The sequence below is a fragment of the Bubalus kerabau genome, chromosome X (genome assembly GCF_029407905.1).
Source record: "Bubalus kerabau isolate K-KA32 ecotype Philippines breed swamp buffalo chromosome X, PCC_UOA_SB_1v2, whole genome shotgun sequence".
Classification (NCBI taxonomy): domain Eukaryota; kingdom Metazoa; phylum Chordata; class Mammalia; order Artiodactyla; family Bovidae; genus Bubalus; species Bubalus kerabau.
Window position 1 is genome coordinate 96888859 of NC_073647.1, and position 15009 is coordinate 96903867.

The following is a 15009-nucleotide window of genomic DNA, read 5'->3' on the forward strand; positions in this document are numbered from 1 at the left end:
TTCTGCCTTTCTCAAATCTTCACATCTACCACTGCTATAATCCAGGTAGCCGTCACTTCATTCCAGAACTACTGCAACAACTGCACGGTATTCTAGATTCCACACATTTTCCATGGTAACTTTTCCTTTGTTATGTTGTCAAATTCATGATTTAAAACCCTTCCCTCCTCAAAAATTTCCACTGACACGTTGTTGCCTGTTAAACCTCCCAGCATAGTAGTCAATAAAAGGAAATAACACTTATTGCATGATTATTACGTGCCAGGCACTCTACCAAGTCTTTTATGTGTATTAACTTATTCAATCCACCGAACAACCCTGTATTACTTTATCTCCATTTTACAGATAGGGAAACGGAGATATGGAGAGATTTTGGTAATTTCCCCAATATCCCACAGCTAGTTAAATGACAGAGCATAGAACCAAACCTAGACAATTTGAACCCCAGAGCACACAAAGCCACCGTTCTATACTGCCTTTCTACTACAGTAGCTTTATCTTTTAAGGCTTCTTTTCTAATACTTCCCTGTGCTTCAACCAAAGTAATCTCTCTGTTGTTCTACAAATACATTAGTATCTCCTAACCTCTGTATCTTCACCGATGAGAGTCTGTGTAGCATTAATGGTAATAGTCTCGGTTTCAGAAGCAGACCCAGGTTCAAATTTCAGCCTGGTCACCCTAGGGAAATCATCAAATCTCTCTGAGTCGCATCTCCTCACCTGCAAGTAAAACACAGTCTAAAAACCACCTAACTGAAATAGTTGCTATAAAGTTTAGAAAATATGCAAAGGATGTATAGCACAATCCTGGCACATATCAGGTAATCAATCATTCATAGCTCTTATGTTCACATCCCACCCATCCTTTGAGTCTCCCTCAAATATAACTTCTACCATGTTGCCTGCTTCATCACCTCAACAAGACATGATAGCACCTTTTAAATTATGTTAAAATGTTATGTGTAACTTTCTTACATACTGTCTTATGTTAGCATTGTATGTTTGTCTTATGCCTAAAATCAGACTGTAAGCACCATAAGGACAGGCCACTTGTATTTCTTAAAGCAACTAGCATAGTGTATTACACTTTGTGGGAGTTCAACAAACACTGCTGAATAGAAGTGTATTGGATACTGAGTAATGAGTTATCAGAACCACTAAAATTAATTGGGGGAAAGCTTCATAAAAGAGAAGTGGGGCAGTTTAGATGAAAAACAGGAACTAAAAACATCTAAACTCCTGTAACTATGGCATACCATGCCCTATGCTTATATTAGTTCATTTGGTACTCTGACTCTGTGGTGACTTACTATCATTTTCCAAAAGGCAAAACTGGGGTTCAGAGTGATTTCCTCAAGGTCACAAGTACTCCGTGAGAACTTGGACCTACTCACTCTCTTTCACTGTTGTATCCACCATGCCTAAAAGAGTGCCTGGATCATAGTGGATGCTCAATAAATATCTGTCAAAAGAATGACGAGATGAACAAATAAAGCTAGTAAGCAGAACCATAACTAGAATCAGTTTCACCTGACTCCCAGGTCAGTCCTCTACTATGCTGACAATTTAAAACAGAGAAAAGGAATGTACTATTTATTGAGCACCTACTCATAAACACTATTTGGGACATAACTAAACGTTGTTTGGGAGGTGGGATGGGGGATAGAATGTTGAGTTGACACTACTCAGTTATGGTACTAATTTTATTAGACATTTCACATAAATTATGTCATTTCAACTTCCTAAAAACTTTTTGAGGCAGGTATTTTTATGTCCATTTTACACATGAAGAAATACTCTCCATTAAATGACTTGCCCAAATTCACACAAGTGCCAGAATGGGTGATTCTAGGCCAAGTAACATTAACTCCAAACCCTGTGTTCTTAAATACATGTCCAGGCTTTGGACTTGTAGTACTTGCAATAGACATTCTGTCCTCTGCAGAGACAGGAGCAAGAGATCATCATGAAGAGGACTGCAAGGAGCAGTGACAAGGGAGGGCAGGGATTAAAACAGGACGACTGGGGTTCACTGAGCAAATAAATAATCAAGTTATAATGTCCCATGAGAATCAATCTCTCATTAATCCCAGAATGCTGCTACTCCATCGAGGACTAGTGACAAGTCTCGATAAAACAGGGGACAGCAGATGCAAAGATACTTAAATCGCCTAAAGCTCAGCATTTAATAAAATGAAGGGGAGAAGGACAAGTGGCGAGAGTGAAAGGAAAGTGAAAGAGAGTTTCACAAGAAGGCGAGGAAAGGAGGGGGGCGGCGGCGAGGAGAATGGCGGGGCGGGGAGGGAGGGGGCCGGGGGAGTTAGCCCAAAGAACAGATAGAGGGTTGGGACTGGATCTGGCATCTGATACAGGAAGGGCCTGTCGGGAGGAAGGAATTCCAGTACTCTCAAGTACAAGCCCATCACCCTACTTCCTTAAGGGGCACTTTGCCTCACCCTCGGTCCCCTTTGTCGCAGATACCAAGCTCACCAGGGGCCTGGGCGTTGTTGTCCCCGGGTCTCCTGGAGACTCCACCGCTTCTGCCATCTTGGCCCTCCTCCCGGTCGCTCCCACAAGCCTTTGCGGAACCTGAGACGTGGAGGCCGCGGCCCGTCAGCGCGTCTGCGCGCAGGGGCCGCGTCACCAAAAAGCGCCTAACAGCTGCTAGCGGCCCTGGCACTCGTGTCTCGTCTTCTGGGTGTTGGACAGGGGGATTCGTGTCGCCTCAGTTCCTTTCTTCGGGGCCAGGAGTGTCGCTAAATACGCTCCCTTTTTAACATTCAACCCTGATTTTCAGCCGGCTCCGTATGCCAAGGGACTGCCGCTTCCTTCTCTCACTCCTCCCCCGGCTCAGCGCCACTCCCCCTCCATGCCTGCTTCCGGCTCTCAGGCGGAGGTTCAGTGTGCCGCCCCCAAACTCACCCCACAACTGCACCTTAGGGGAAAACCCTGCTCCTCCCCCAGCGGCCGAGCGACTGTTTCCCAGCTGCTGAATAAAAAGATGAACCCTTTCCTACCAACTGCTCCTTCTACTGTTGCGCCTAAGCGATCTGGGGCAAGTACTGAAGATGTTCAAGGCTGAAAGAGGGTGAATATTAAAGTAACTTTTAAAAGAATACTCCTGCATGTCCCTATCTCTTTTTCTGTCTCATCTCGGGACTTTCTCAGTGTTTCAGACTCCAGTTCACCTCGCCCCAGGCTAACATGAGATCAGGCAATACATCCATTGTTGATGTGAGCCATATATGCTAGAGTACCAGTTGGGGCAAATAAATACTAGTTTTCCACTTTTAACAAACACGGTAGGGGATGTGAAATAGGAAGCTTTATTTTTTTGGTTGGGCAATCTAGGAAAGCACACAAGTAGTAAACGTAAAAGAATGTGGCTGTAGTGTGATGAAATTCCCAAACTAATGAGGTGTGTGTGTGTGTTGTTCTGTTTTGTTTAAATATTCTTATAATTCACCTTGTCAGACCAAGCACATTTTCAGTACTTGTGCAATACTGATGGAAATAATATTAAAAATTACACCAGTAGATATGAAACTTAAAAAAAAAAGTTACAAGAGAATATTATGTACAATTACCCAGGCTCAGCTTCAGCCTCCCATACATCCTCCACCATCCCTGCCAGTACCATTCTCACCCCCAATGCCACCCCTACCCTGTCCTGACCTCAGCACTCTTATCGGGTTACCAAGTCCCTTCTGGCTTCCCTGAGGCCTTTAATAACCTTTTCTGTTTCCTTGCCAACCTCCAAAGTTAGTTCTCTCTCCCCAACTGAAAACCACAACTATAACACCTAACCTTATCTCTTGGCCTCTTTGCCACTAATTTCAAGATGGCCTTGGTGCTGGCTTAAGAGGAGGACAGGCCATACAACAATTGTTGAGAAAGTCAGTGTTTGGCTTACCTAGGGGTTATTTCAGTCTAAAAATGCCAGTGTTCCTCATTTAACTAATAGGGTACAAGTTGAATGTGAGATAATATGCTATGAAGAGAGAAACTCAGGAAAGAAAGTTGAAGAGGAAGGGGGTGGCATAGGGCTGCACTCCTAAAATAGTAATTATTTTATGTTCTTAATTGCAACCATATCTCACAAAATTTCCAAACTGATTCATTACTCTTTAATACGCTACACTCATTACCCTCTGTGAACATTTTCCCTACATCAGGAGTCACAGGTCTTGCCCCAAATAGCTTAGAAACTTTGTAAGTGGTGAAAGTGGGATTAACAGACCAATGGGTATGAAGAACTTTGTTAGTTGTTCTAACTCTGAAAACTACTGGAAAATATTGAGGAAACAGGTAGTTTTCTGAAGAAATGGTCAAAATTAACTCAAAAAGGAAGCAGCATATTTCATTAGGACAAAATTTTGGAAGAAAATAAATTTTAATATATAAAAAGCAAGGTGCAGAACAGTTTACATAGTATGCTATCATCTCTGTAAAAAAGTAGAAGGGAATGTATATCCATGTATTTGAATATTCAGACTATGTCCCAGTGGCTACAAAGAAACTGGTAACAGTGGTTGCCTCTGAGGGAGAAACTGGTGGACTGGCAATAAAGTGGGAGGGACTGTTTATTGACTTTCAAGGGAGGGCTATTCATTGTATGACCTTTCATCCAGTTTGAAATTTTTACTATATACATGTGTTATGTGTTACTTTAAAAAAAAAAAAAAAAGAGTTGACAAAGAACTATCCTCCCCTCCCACCCCCAAGGTACTGAATGGATTTGAAGGCTACTGTTAGGGAAGAAGAAATTTTCCTCTATTCATCTACATTCTTCTGGCTTATCTAAGAATTAAATTGACAGGAGAAAGATTAACAGGAGAAAATCAAACAAGGTTTAATATCATTTCTGGGAAGAGACCCAGAAAAACTGGTAACTCACCAAAATGGCCAAAACCCTCACCTTAAATAGCATCCTCAGCTAAAGACAAAATAGGCTTTTGAGGGTGGGGAGAGTCAATTATGGGAGGTTACCAGGAAAAGCAACAGTAAACAAGGGTGATTAAGGAAATTTAAGTAATTCATATTTATGACCATGGTCAGAACAAGTATGATTGGTTGGCCAAGTGAAGGCCTCCAATCTAGCAATATCAGAAGTGGCTCAAACAGAAATATTACTTCTTTCTTCTAGAGTAATTTTTCTAAGACCAAGTGAAGTTGCTCAGGCGTGTCCAACTCTTTGTGACTCCATGGACTGTAGCCTACCATGCTTCTCCATCCATGGGATTTTCCAGGCAAGAGTACTGGAGTGGATTGCCATTTCCTTCTCCAGAGGACCTTCCTGACCCAGGGATCGAAGCTGGGTCTCCTGCATTGTAGGCAGAGGCTTTACTGTCTGAGCCACAAGGGAAGTCCTAATTTAGGGTTGTCCAATTAGAGCCTTGGAGAAATCCACCAAGAAGTACTTTTTAAAAAATTAATTAATTTATTTATTTTACTTTACAATATTGTATTGGTTTTGCCATACATTGACTTGAATCCACCATGAGTGTACATGTGTTCCCCATCCTGAACCCCCCTCCCACTTCCCTCCCCATCCCATCTCTCAGGGTCATCCAAGTGCACCAGCCCTGAGCACCCTCCCTCATGCATCTGTTTCACATATGATATTTTACATGTTTCAATGCCATTCTCCCATATCCTCCTGCCCTCGCCGTCTCCCACAGAGTCCAAAAGACTGTTCTATACATCTGTGTCTCTTTTGCTGTCTCACATACAGGGTTATCGTTACCTTCTTTCTAAATTCCATATGTATGCGTTAGTATACTGTATTGGTGTTTTTCTTTCTGGCTTACTTCACTCTGTATAATAGGCTCCAGTTTCATTCACCTCATTAGAACTGATTCAAATGCATTCTTTTTAATGGCTAAGTAATATTCCATTGTGTATATGTACCACAGCTTTATTATCCATTCATCTGCTGACGGACATCTAGGTTGCTTCCATGTCCTGGCTATTATAAACAGTGCTCCAATGAACATTGGGGTACACATGTCTCTTTCAATTCTGGTTTCCTCAGTGTGTATGTCCAGCAGTGGGATTGCTGGGTCATATGGCAGTTCTATTTCCAGTTTTTTAAGGAATCTCCACACTGTTCTCCATAGTGGCTGTACTAGTTTGCATTCCCACCAACAGTGTAAGAGGGTTCCCTTTTCTCCACACCCTCTCCAGCATTTATTGCTTGTAGACTTTTGGATAGCAGCCATTCTGACTGGCTTGAAATGGTACCTCATTGTGGTTTTCATTTGCATTTCCTGATAATGAGTGATGTTGAGCATCTTTTCATGTGTTTGTTAACCATCTGTGTGTCTTCTCTGGAGAAATGTCTGTTTAGTTCTTTAGCCCATTTTTTGATTGGGTCACTTATTTTTCTGGAATTGAGCTGGAGGAGTTGCTTGTATATTTTTGAGATTAATTCTTTGTCCGTTGCTTCATTTCCTATTATTTTCTCCCATTCTGAAGGCTGTCGTTTCACCTTGCTTATAGTTTCCTTTGTTGTGCAGAAGATTTTAATTTTAATTAGGTCCCATTTATTTTTGCTTCTATTTCCAATATTCTGGGAGGTGGGTCATAGAGGATCTTGCTGTGGTTTATTTTGGAGAGTGTTTTGCCTATGTTTTCCTCTAGGAGTTTAATAGTTTCTGGTCTTACGTTTAGATCTTTAATCCATTTTGAGTTTATTTTTGTGTATGGTGTCAGAAAGTGTTCTAGTTTCATTCTTTTACAAATGGTTGACCAGTTTTCCCAGCACCACTTGTTAAAGAGATTGTCTTTTCTCCATTGTGTATTCTTGCCTCCTTTGTCAAAGATAAGGTGTCCATAGGTGCATGGATTTATCTCAGGGCTCTCTATTTTGTTCCATTGATCTATATTTCTGTCTTTGTGCCAGTACCATACTGTCTTGATGACTGTGGCTTTGTAGTAGAGCCTGAAGTCAGGCAGGTTGATTCCTCCAGTTCCATTCTTCTTTCTCAAGATTGCTTTGGCTATTCGAGGTTTTTGTATTTCCATACAAATTGTGAAATTATTTGTTCTAATTCTCTGAAAAATACCGTTGGTAGCTTGATAGGGATTGCATTGAATCTATAGATTGCTTTGGGTAGTATACTAATTTTCACTATATTGATTCTTCCAATCCATCAACACGGTATATTTCTCCATCTATTTGTGTCCTCTTTGATTTCTTTCACCAGTGTTTTATAGTTTTCTATATATAGGTCTTTTGTTTCTTTAGGTAGATATATTCCTAAGTATTTTATTCTTTTCATCGCAATGGTGAATGGAGTTGTTTCCTTAATTTCTCTTTCTGTTTTCTCATTGTTAGTATATAGGAATGCAAGGGATTTCTGTGTGCTGATTTTATATCCTGCAACTTTACTATAGTCATTGATTAGCTCTAGTAGTTTTCTGGTGCAGTCTTTAGGGTTTTTTATGTGGAGGATCTTGTCATCTGCAAACAGTGAGAGTTTTACTTCTTCTTTTCCAATCTGGATTCCTTTTATTTCCCTTTCTGCTCTGATTGCTGTGGCCAAAACTTCAAAAACTATGTTGAATAGTAGTGGTGACAGTGGGCACCCTTGTCTTGTTCCTGACTTTAAGGGAAATGCTTTCAATTTTTCACCATTGAGGATAATGTTTGCTGTGGGTTTGTCATATATAGCTTTTATTATGTTGAGGTATGTTCCTTCTATTCCTGCTTTCTGGAGGGTTTTTTTTTTTTATCATAAATGGATGTTGAATTTTATCAAAGGCTTTCTTTGCATCTATTGAGATAATCATATGGTTTTTATTTTTCAATTTGTTAATGTGGTGTATTACATTGATTGATTTGTAGATATTGAAGAATCCTTGCATCCCTGGGATAAAGCCCACGTGGTCATGATGTATGATCTTTTAAATATGTTGTTGGATTCTGTTTGCTAGAATTTTGTTAAGGATTTTTGCATCTATGTTCATCAGTGATATTGGCCTGTAGTTTTCTTTTTTTTTTTTTTTTTGTGGCATCTTTGTCAGGTTTTGGTATTAGGGTGATGGTGGCCTCATAGAATGAGTTTGGAAGTTTACCTTCCTCTACAATTTTCTGGAAGAGTTTGAGTAGGATAGGTGTTAGTTCTTCCCTAAATTTTTGGTAGAATTCAGCTGTGAAGCCATCTGGTCCTGGGCTTTTGTTTGTTGGAAGATTTCTGATTAGAGTTTCAATTTCCATGCTTGTTACCAAGAAGTTCTTGATGTAGGTAATTGACCATAAATCTAACAATTGGATTAATTTTTAAACTCTACATGGGACTTGTGCCTCTGATAGAAAAACATTTGAGTTATATTCAAAAGTCAAAGAAATGAAAAAAACCTCTAAATAATCATGTAGGTCAGGTCCAGCATCTGGGCATAGCTATCTCCTTCTAATGTCTTATTCTTATTCTGGGGTGGAAGTAGTTTCTCCTCTGTTTGAGTATTATTTTAAGGTGAGTTTGAGGTCAGCAGTCCTCTCTATTGACAAGTCCAGTTCAGGGGCCCTTTCTAAGTGGGAAACAGGAATCTAAGAATCAATTCTCTTTAGTTATGCTGTGCATAACTGGGGCTTCCCTGGTGGCTCAGATGATAAAGCATCTGCCTGCAATGTGGGAGACCCGGGTTTGATCCCTGGGTCAGGAAGATCCCCTGAAGAAGGAAATGGCAACCCACTCCAGTACTCTTGCCTGGAAAATCCCATGAACAGAGGAGCCTGGTAGGCTACAGTCCATGGGGTCGCATAGAGTCAGACAGGACTGAGCCACTACTTAAGTAAATAAGTAAGTAATTCTGTGCAAAGTTAATTAACAGAATCTAACAAGGGTCCTTTAGGTTAGAGAGAGTCGTTTCAATAATATCTTTTATATTATACATCATCTCCTGTTTGTAGGCCATAGGTCACCCAGTCTTCATATAAAAATAGATCCATGTGATAAGCTTCAGAAACAATCTTAGCATATCCTTCTAATAATTGAACTAAAATTTTGTCACAATGCAAGATAGTAACAAAGACATCCATGAAGGGAGTCTTGGGCAGTAAGTACAAAACCTCAAAGACAATTATCAGCATTCACAGAAACAATCATTTTCTCTCTAAAATTACACTCATTTCTACAAAATATACCCAAATGAAGACTAACTTGTTTCCAAAAGAAGACTGGTTTCAGTAAATTTTGCCTGATTATTTGCATAAGTATAACTAATCATTATAGGGGACTGGAATGCAAAAGTAGGAAGTCAAGAAACACCTGGAGTAACAGGCAAATTTGGCCTTGGAATACAGAATGAAGCAGGGCAAAGACGAATAGAGTTTTGCTAAGAAAATGCATTGGTCATAACAAACACCCTCTTCCAACAACACAAGAGAAGACTCTACACATGGACATCACCAGATGGTCAACACCGAAATCAGATTGATTATATTTTTTGCAGCCAAAGATGGAGAAGCTCTATACAGTCAGCAAAAACAAGACCAGGAGCTGACTGTGGCTCAGACCATGAACTCCTTATTGCCAAATTCAGACTTAAATTGAAGAAAGTAGGGAAAACCACTAGACCATTCAGGTATGACCTAAATCAAATCCCTTGTGATTATACAGTGGAAGTGAGAAATAGATTTAAGGGCCTAGATCTGATAAATAGAGTGCCTGATGAACTATGGAATGAGGTTCGTGATATTGTACAGGAGACAGGGATCAAGACCATTCCCATAGAAAAGAAATGCAAAAAAGCAAAATGGCTGTCTGGGGAGGCCTTACAAATACCTGTGAAAAGAAGAGAAGCGAAAAGCAAAGGAGAAAAGGAAAGATATAAACATCTGAATGCAGAGTTCCAAAGAATAGCAAGACGAGATAAAAAAGCCTTCTTCAGCGATCAATGCAAAGAAATAGAGGAAAACAACAGAATGGGAAAGACTAGGGATCTCTTCAAGAAAATCAGAGATACCAAAGGAACATTTCATGCAAAGATGAGCTTGATAAAGGACAGAAATGGTATGGACCTAACAGAAGCAGAAGATATTAAGAAGAGGTGGCAAGAATACACAGAAGAACTGTACAAAAAAGATCTTCACGACCCAGATAATCACAATGGTGTGATCACTGACCTAGAGCCAGACATCCTGGAATGTGAAGTCAAGTGAGCCTTAGGAAGCATCATTACGAACAAAGCTAGTGGAGGTGATGGAATTCCAGTTGAGCTATTCCAAATCCTGAAAGATGATGCTGTGAAAGTGTTGCACTCAATATGCCAGCAAATTTGGAAAACTCAGCAGTGGCCACAGGACTGGAAAATGTCAGTTTTCATTCCAATCCCAAAGAAAGGCAATGCCAAAGAATGCTCAAACTACCACACAATTGCACTCATCTCACATGCTAGTAAAGTAATGCTCAAAATTCTCCATGCCAGGCTTCAGCAATATGTGAACCGTGAACTTCCTGATGTTCAAGCTGGTTTTAGAAAAGGCAGAGGAACCAGAGATCAAATTGCCAACATCCACTGGATCATAGAAAAAGCAAGAGAGTTCCAGAAAAACATCTATTTCTGCTTTATTGACTATGCCAAAGCCTTTGACTGTGTGGATCACAAAAAACTATGGAGAATTCTGAAAGAGATGGGAATACCAGACCACCTGATCTGCCTCTTGAGAAATTTGTATGCAGGTCAGGAAGCAACAGTTAGAACTGGACATGGACCAACAGACTGGTTCCAAATAGGAAAAGGAGTTCATCAAGGCTGTATATTGTCACCCTGCTTATTTAACTTATATGCAGAGTACATCATGAAAAATGCTGGACTGGAAGAAACACAAGCTGGAATCAAGATTGCCAGGAGAAATATCAATAACCTCAGATATGCAGATGACACCACCCTTATGGCATAAAGTGAAGAGGAATTCAAAAGCCTCTTGATGAAAGTGAAAGTGGAGAGTGAAAAAGTTGGCTTAAAACTCAACATTCAGAAAATGAAGATCATGGCATCCGGTCCCACCACTTCATGGGATATAGATGGGGAAACAGTGGAAACAGTGTCAGACTTTATTTTTCTGGGCTCCAAAATCACTACAGATGGTGACTGCAGCCATGAAATTAAAAGATGCTTACTCCTTGGAAGGAAGGTTATGACCAACCTAGATAGCATATTCAAAAGCAGAGATGTTACTTTGCCAACAAAGGTTCGTCTAGTCAAGGCTATGGTTTTTCCCGTGGTCATGTATGGATGTGAGAGTTGGACTGTGAAGAAGGCTGAGCACCGAGGAATTGATGCTTTTGAAATGTGGTTTTGGAGAAGACTCTTGAGAGTCCCTTGGACTGCAAGGAGATCCAATCAGTCCATTCTGAAGGAGATCAGCCCTGGGATTTCTTTGGAAGGAATGACGCTAAAGCTGAAACTCCAGTACTTTGGCCACCTCATGGGAAGAGTTGACTCATTGGAAAAGACTCTGATGCTGGGAGGGATTGGGGGCAGGAGGAGAAGGGGACGACAGAGGATGAGATGGCTGGATGGCATCACTGACTCGATGGGCGTGAGTCTGAGTGAACTCCGGGAGTTGGTGCTGGACGGGGAAGCCTGGTGTGCTGCGATTCATGGGGTCACAAAGAGTCAGACATGACTGAGTGACTGATCTGATCTGATAACTAATCATGCAGGCTTTTTTAAGGTGGCTGTGCTGGAACCTTCCATAAGAAATCTCAGATTGAATTTTAATAAAAGGCCTCTCAAGGTCAGAAAAGTCATAGCAAAGACTTGTCATCAGATCTGCCTGTACTATTTATATTTATATCTATATAGATATATAGATACATATACATCAGGTGAATACCCCTCTGCTTGGGGTCCTCAAAATATTTTGAGGTTCTTGGCCTTCAAGGAAGTAACCTTTCTTATTTATCTCCCTGTAAGTAAGGTAACAGGTTGTTTTTCCAAGGGGCTTTGTTATGGTTGTTGTTCAGTCACTCAGTTGTGTCCAACTCTTTGCAACCCCATAGACTGCAGCACACCAGGCTTCCCTGTCCTTCACCGTCTCCCAGAGTTTGTTCAAACTCATGTCCATTAAGTCAGTGATGCCGTCCAACTATCTCATCCTCTGTTGCCCTCTTCTCCTGCCCTCAATCTTTCCCAGCATCAGGGTCATTTCCAGTGAGTCAGCTTTTCACATCAGGTGGCCTAAGCAGTGGAGCTTCAGCTTCAGCATCAGTCCTTCCAATGAATATTCAGGGTTGATTTCCCTTAGGATTGACTGGTTCAATCTCCCTGCAGTCCAAGGGACTTGCAAGAGTCTTCCCCAGTACCATAGTTCAAAAGCATTGATTCTTTGACATTCAGCATTTTCCATAGTCCAACTCTCACATCCATACATGACCACTGGAAAAAGTGCAGTTTTGACCATATGGTCATACTCATTGGTCTTTTCCAGTGAGTTGGCTCTTTGCATCAGATGGCTGGAGTGTTGGAGCTTCAGCTTTAGCAACAGTCCTTCCAATGAATATTTAGGATTCATTTCTTTTAGGATTGACTGCTTTGCTCTCCTTGCAGTCCAAGGGAATCTCAAGAGTCTTCTCCAACACCATAATTCAGGGGCATCAGTTCTTCAGTGCTCAGCCTTCTTTGTGGTCTGGCTGTCACATCTGTACATGATGACTGGAGGAACCACAGCTTTGACTTTGTGGACCTTTGTCAGCAGGGTGATGTCTCTGCTTTTGAATATGCTGTCCAGGGAATATAGCTGAAGATGTAAAAGAAATCAGAGGAGAGTGAAAAGAAGTGGAAACAATTTTTTAAATGTGTGGATTGAAACTTTATAAAAAATGTTTAAGTATAATGTTAATTAACAAACAATAATAGGAATACTTGTGCACTGTTGGTAGGAATATAAATTGGTGCGGCCATTATGAACACAGTTTGGAGTTTCCTCAAAAAAGGAAAAATAGAACTACCTTAAGATCCAGCAAGCCATTCCTGGGTATATATCTAAAGAAGATAAAAACAGATATAAAAAGATATCTGTACTCCCATGTTCATTGTGTGTTCACAACAGCTAAGGGAGATTCATAGGTGTAGCAGTGCTGGACTTTCTGTGCTCTCAGTGTAGCAATTTACCTGATTCATAATCCTCAAGATGGCAGAGTAGAAGGATGTGCACTCACCTTCTATGAGAACACCAAAATTGAAACTAGCTGCTGAACAACCATCAACAAGAGGATGTTTGAACCCATGAAAGAAAGATACCCCATGTCCAAGGACAAAGGAGAAGCCACAATGAGATTATAGGAGGGGTGCAATCACGTTAAAATCAAATCTCATACCCGCTGGGTGGCAACCCAAAAACTGGAGAACAATAATACCAAAGAAGTTCTTGCACTGTTGGGAAGGTTCTAAGCCCCACATATGAGACTTCCCAACCTGGGGATCTGGCAAAGGGACTGGGAATTCCCAGGGAATCTGACTTTGAAGGACAGCGGGATTTGATTACAGAACTTCCACAGGATTGGGGGAAACAGAGACTCTTGGAAGGCACAAACAAAACCTTGTGTTCACCAGGACCCAGGGGAAAGGAACAGTGATTCCACAGGAAACTGAGCCAGACCTGCCTGTGAGTGCTTGAGGGTCTCCTGCAAAGGTGTAGGTTGGACTTGGCCTGCTGCAAGGACAGAAACTCTGGCCGCCACAGTCCAGGAAGGTGCGTGTTAGCATAAATCCTTTTGGAGGTCGCCTTTAGCCCTACCATAGAGCCTGTCAACTCCAGTACTGGGCAACCTCAGCCAAACAACTAACTAGGAGGGAGCACAGCCCCACCCATCAGCAGAAAACTGAATTAAAGATTTACTGAGCATGGCCCTGCCCACCAGAGCAAGACCCAGTCTTCCCCACAGCCAGTCCCTCCCATCAGCAAGCTTGCACAATCCTCTCACTTTCTTCTTTCATCAGAGGACAGACAGAACTACAATCCTAATGGGCTTTATGGCTCCATAAAGTTCACCTTAGTTCTTTAAAGCTATCTGGTCATATCTGATTCTATGGATTTTCTCAAATATGATATTCCAGTCAAAACCATGGCAATATAACCCCAATGTTTCCAGTATGTCCTGTTTTAAGAACAGATTCTTATAAAACTTATGCAAATAATTATATTGCCATAAAAATAAGAATACTCACTAAGAGTTTCTAAATTCTGTAGGAATTTAGAGAGAAAAGATGAATGTTGCAATTCTGCTTACAAAGTTAAAATGTACCAATTGCTGTAAGTCATAGTTAAGGGGAACAGTTTCCTTATATTTGGACAACAAAGATTAAAAGCTAGTAATATTTCAGACAAAAAGTCATACAAACTAACATTCAGCCTATGTAATTAATTCTTGTTGATCATGATCTTCTGTTAACAGTTTTATGAAGTCATCAGAGTTTCCACTAGAATTATTTAATTTCTTAACTAGTTCACTGGTATGAGCTGAAAGTTATCAGAAACCTGATGTGTCAAAAGGTTCTTTCTATGAATATTTTTGAAGATGAAGCATTTTTGCAAAAGCATCAGAGTACAAAAATAACTGTCTATTGAAGACAAAAGACTTAAAAAGCAAGGTTAAAAACCTGTTTACAATGCAATTGTCAAAGAAATTTGCTATTGTAGTGGTATATAATATTAAAATAATAGCTAGAATTATGATTGATGACATCACACCAGGACATATTTAAATTTTAGAAATTTCATTTGATTTTTAGATCTTCTATATTAATGACATTTATCTATACAATGCAACCTAAGAAGGTTTATCACTACTCATTTAACAATGCTTCCCATGTAATTTAACTTACCAAATAAGTCTTAATTAGTTTAATGTCTTTCTTTGATAAGAGAAAACATCTTGAGGTGCTCCAGGGGTGTTCTAGAAAACCTCAAAGTTAGCTAGAGATCAAAAGAACTTCATTTAGAATTTGATTTAGGGGAATTTTGTCAATTATATTAAAAAGGTTTTAAAACACTTAATC

At 40.4% G+C, this 15009-nt stretch overlaps 1 protein-coding gene across 2 annotated transcripts in view; it reads right to left on the minus strand.

Annotated features, from left to right (window-relative positions):
- YIPF6 (Yip1 domain family member 6) overlaps positions 1 to 2808 on the minus strand; it is a 29787-nt gene extending 26979 nt beyond the window's left edge. For both annotated transcript variants that reach the window (XR_008707957.1, XM_055563219.1), the window contains exon 1: positions 2491 to 2808. Coding sequence is in view for 1 of the 2 variants with exons in the window: in XM_055563219.1 (XP_055419194.1) it covers positions 2491 to 2547 (57 nt within the window). In the remaining variant the exon portion in view is untranslated. The remainder of the gene's footprint in view (positions 1 to 2490) is intronic.
- Between the last annotated feature and the right edge of the window lie 12201 nt (positions 2809 to 15009).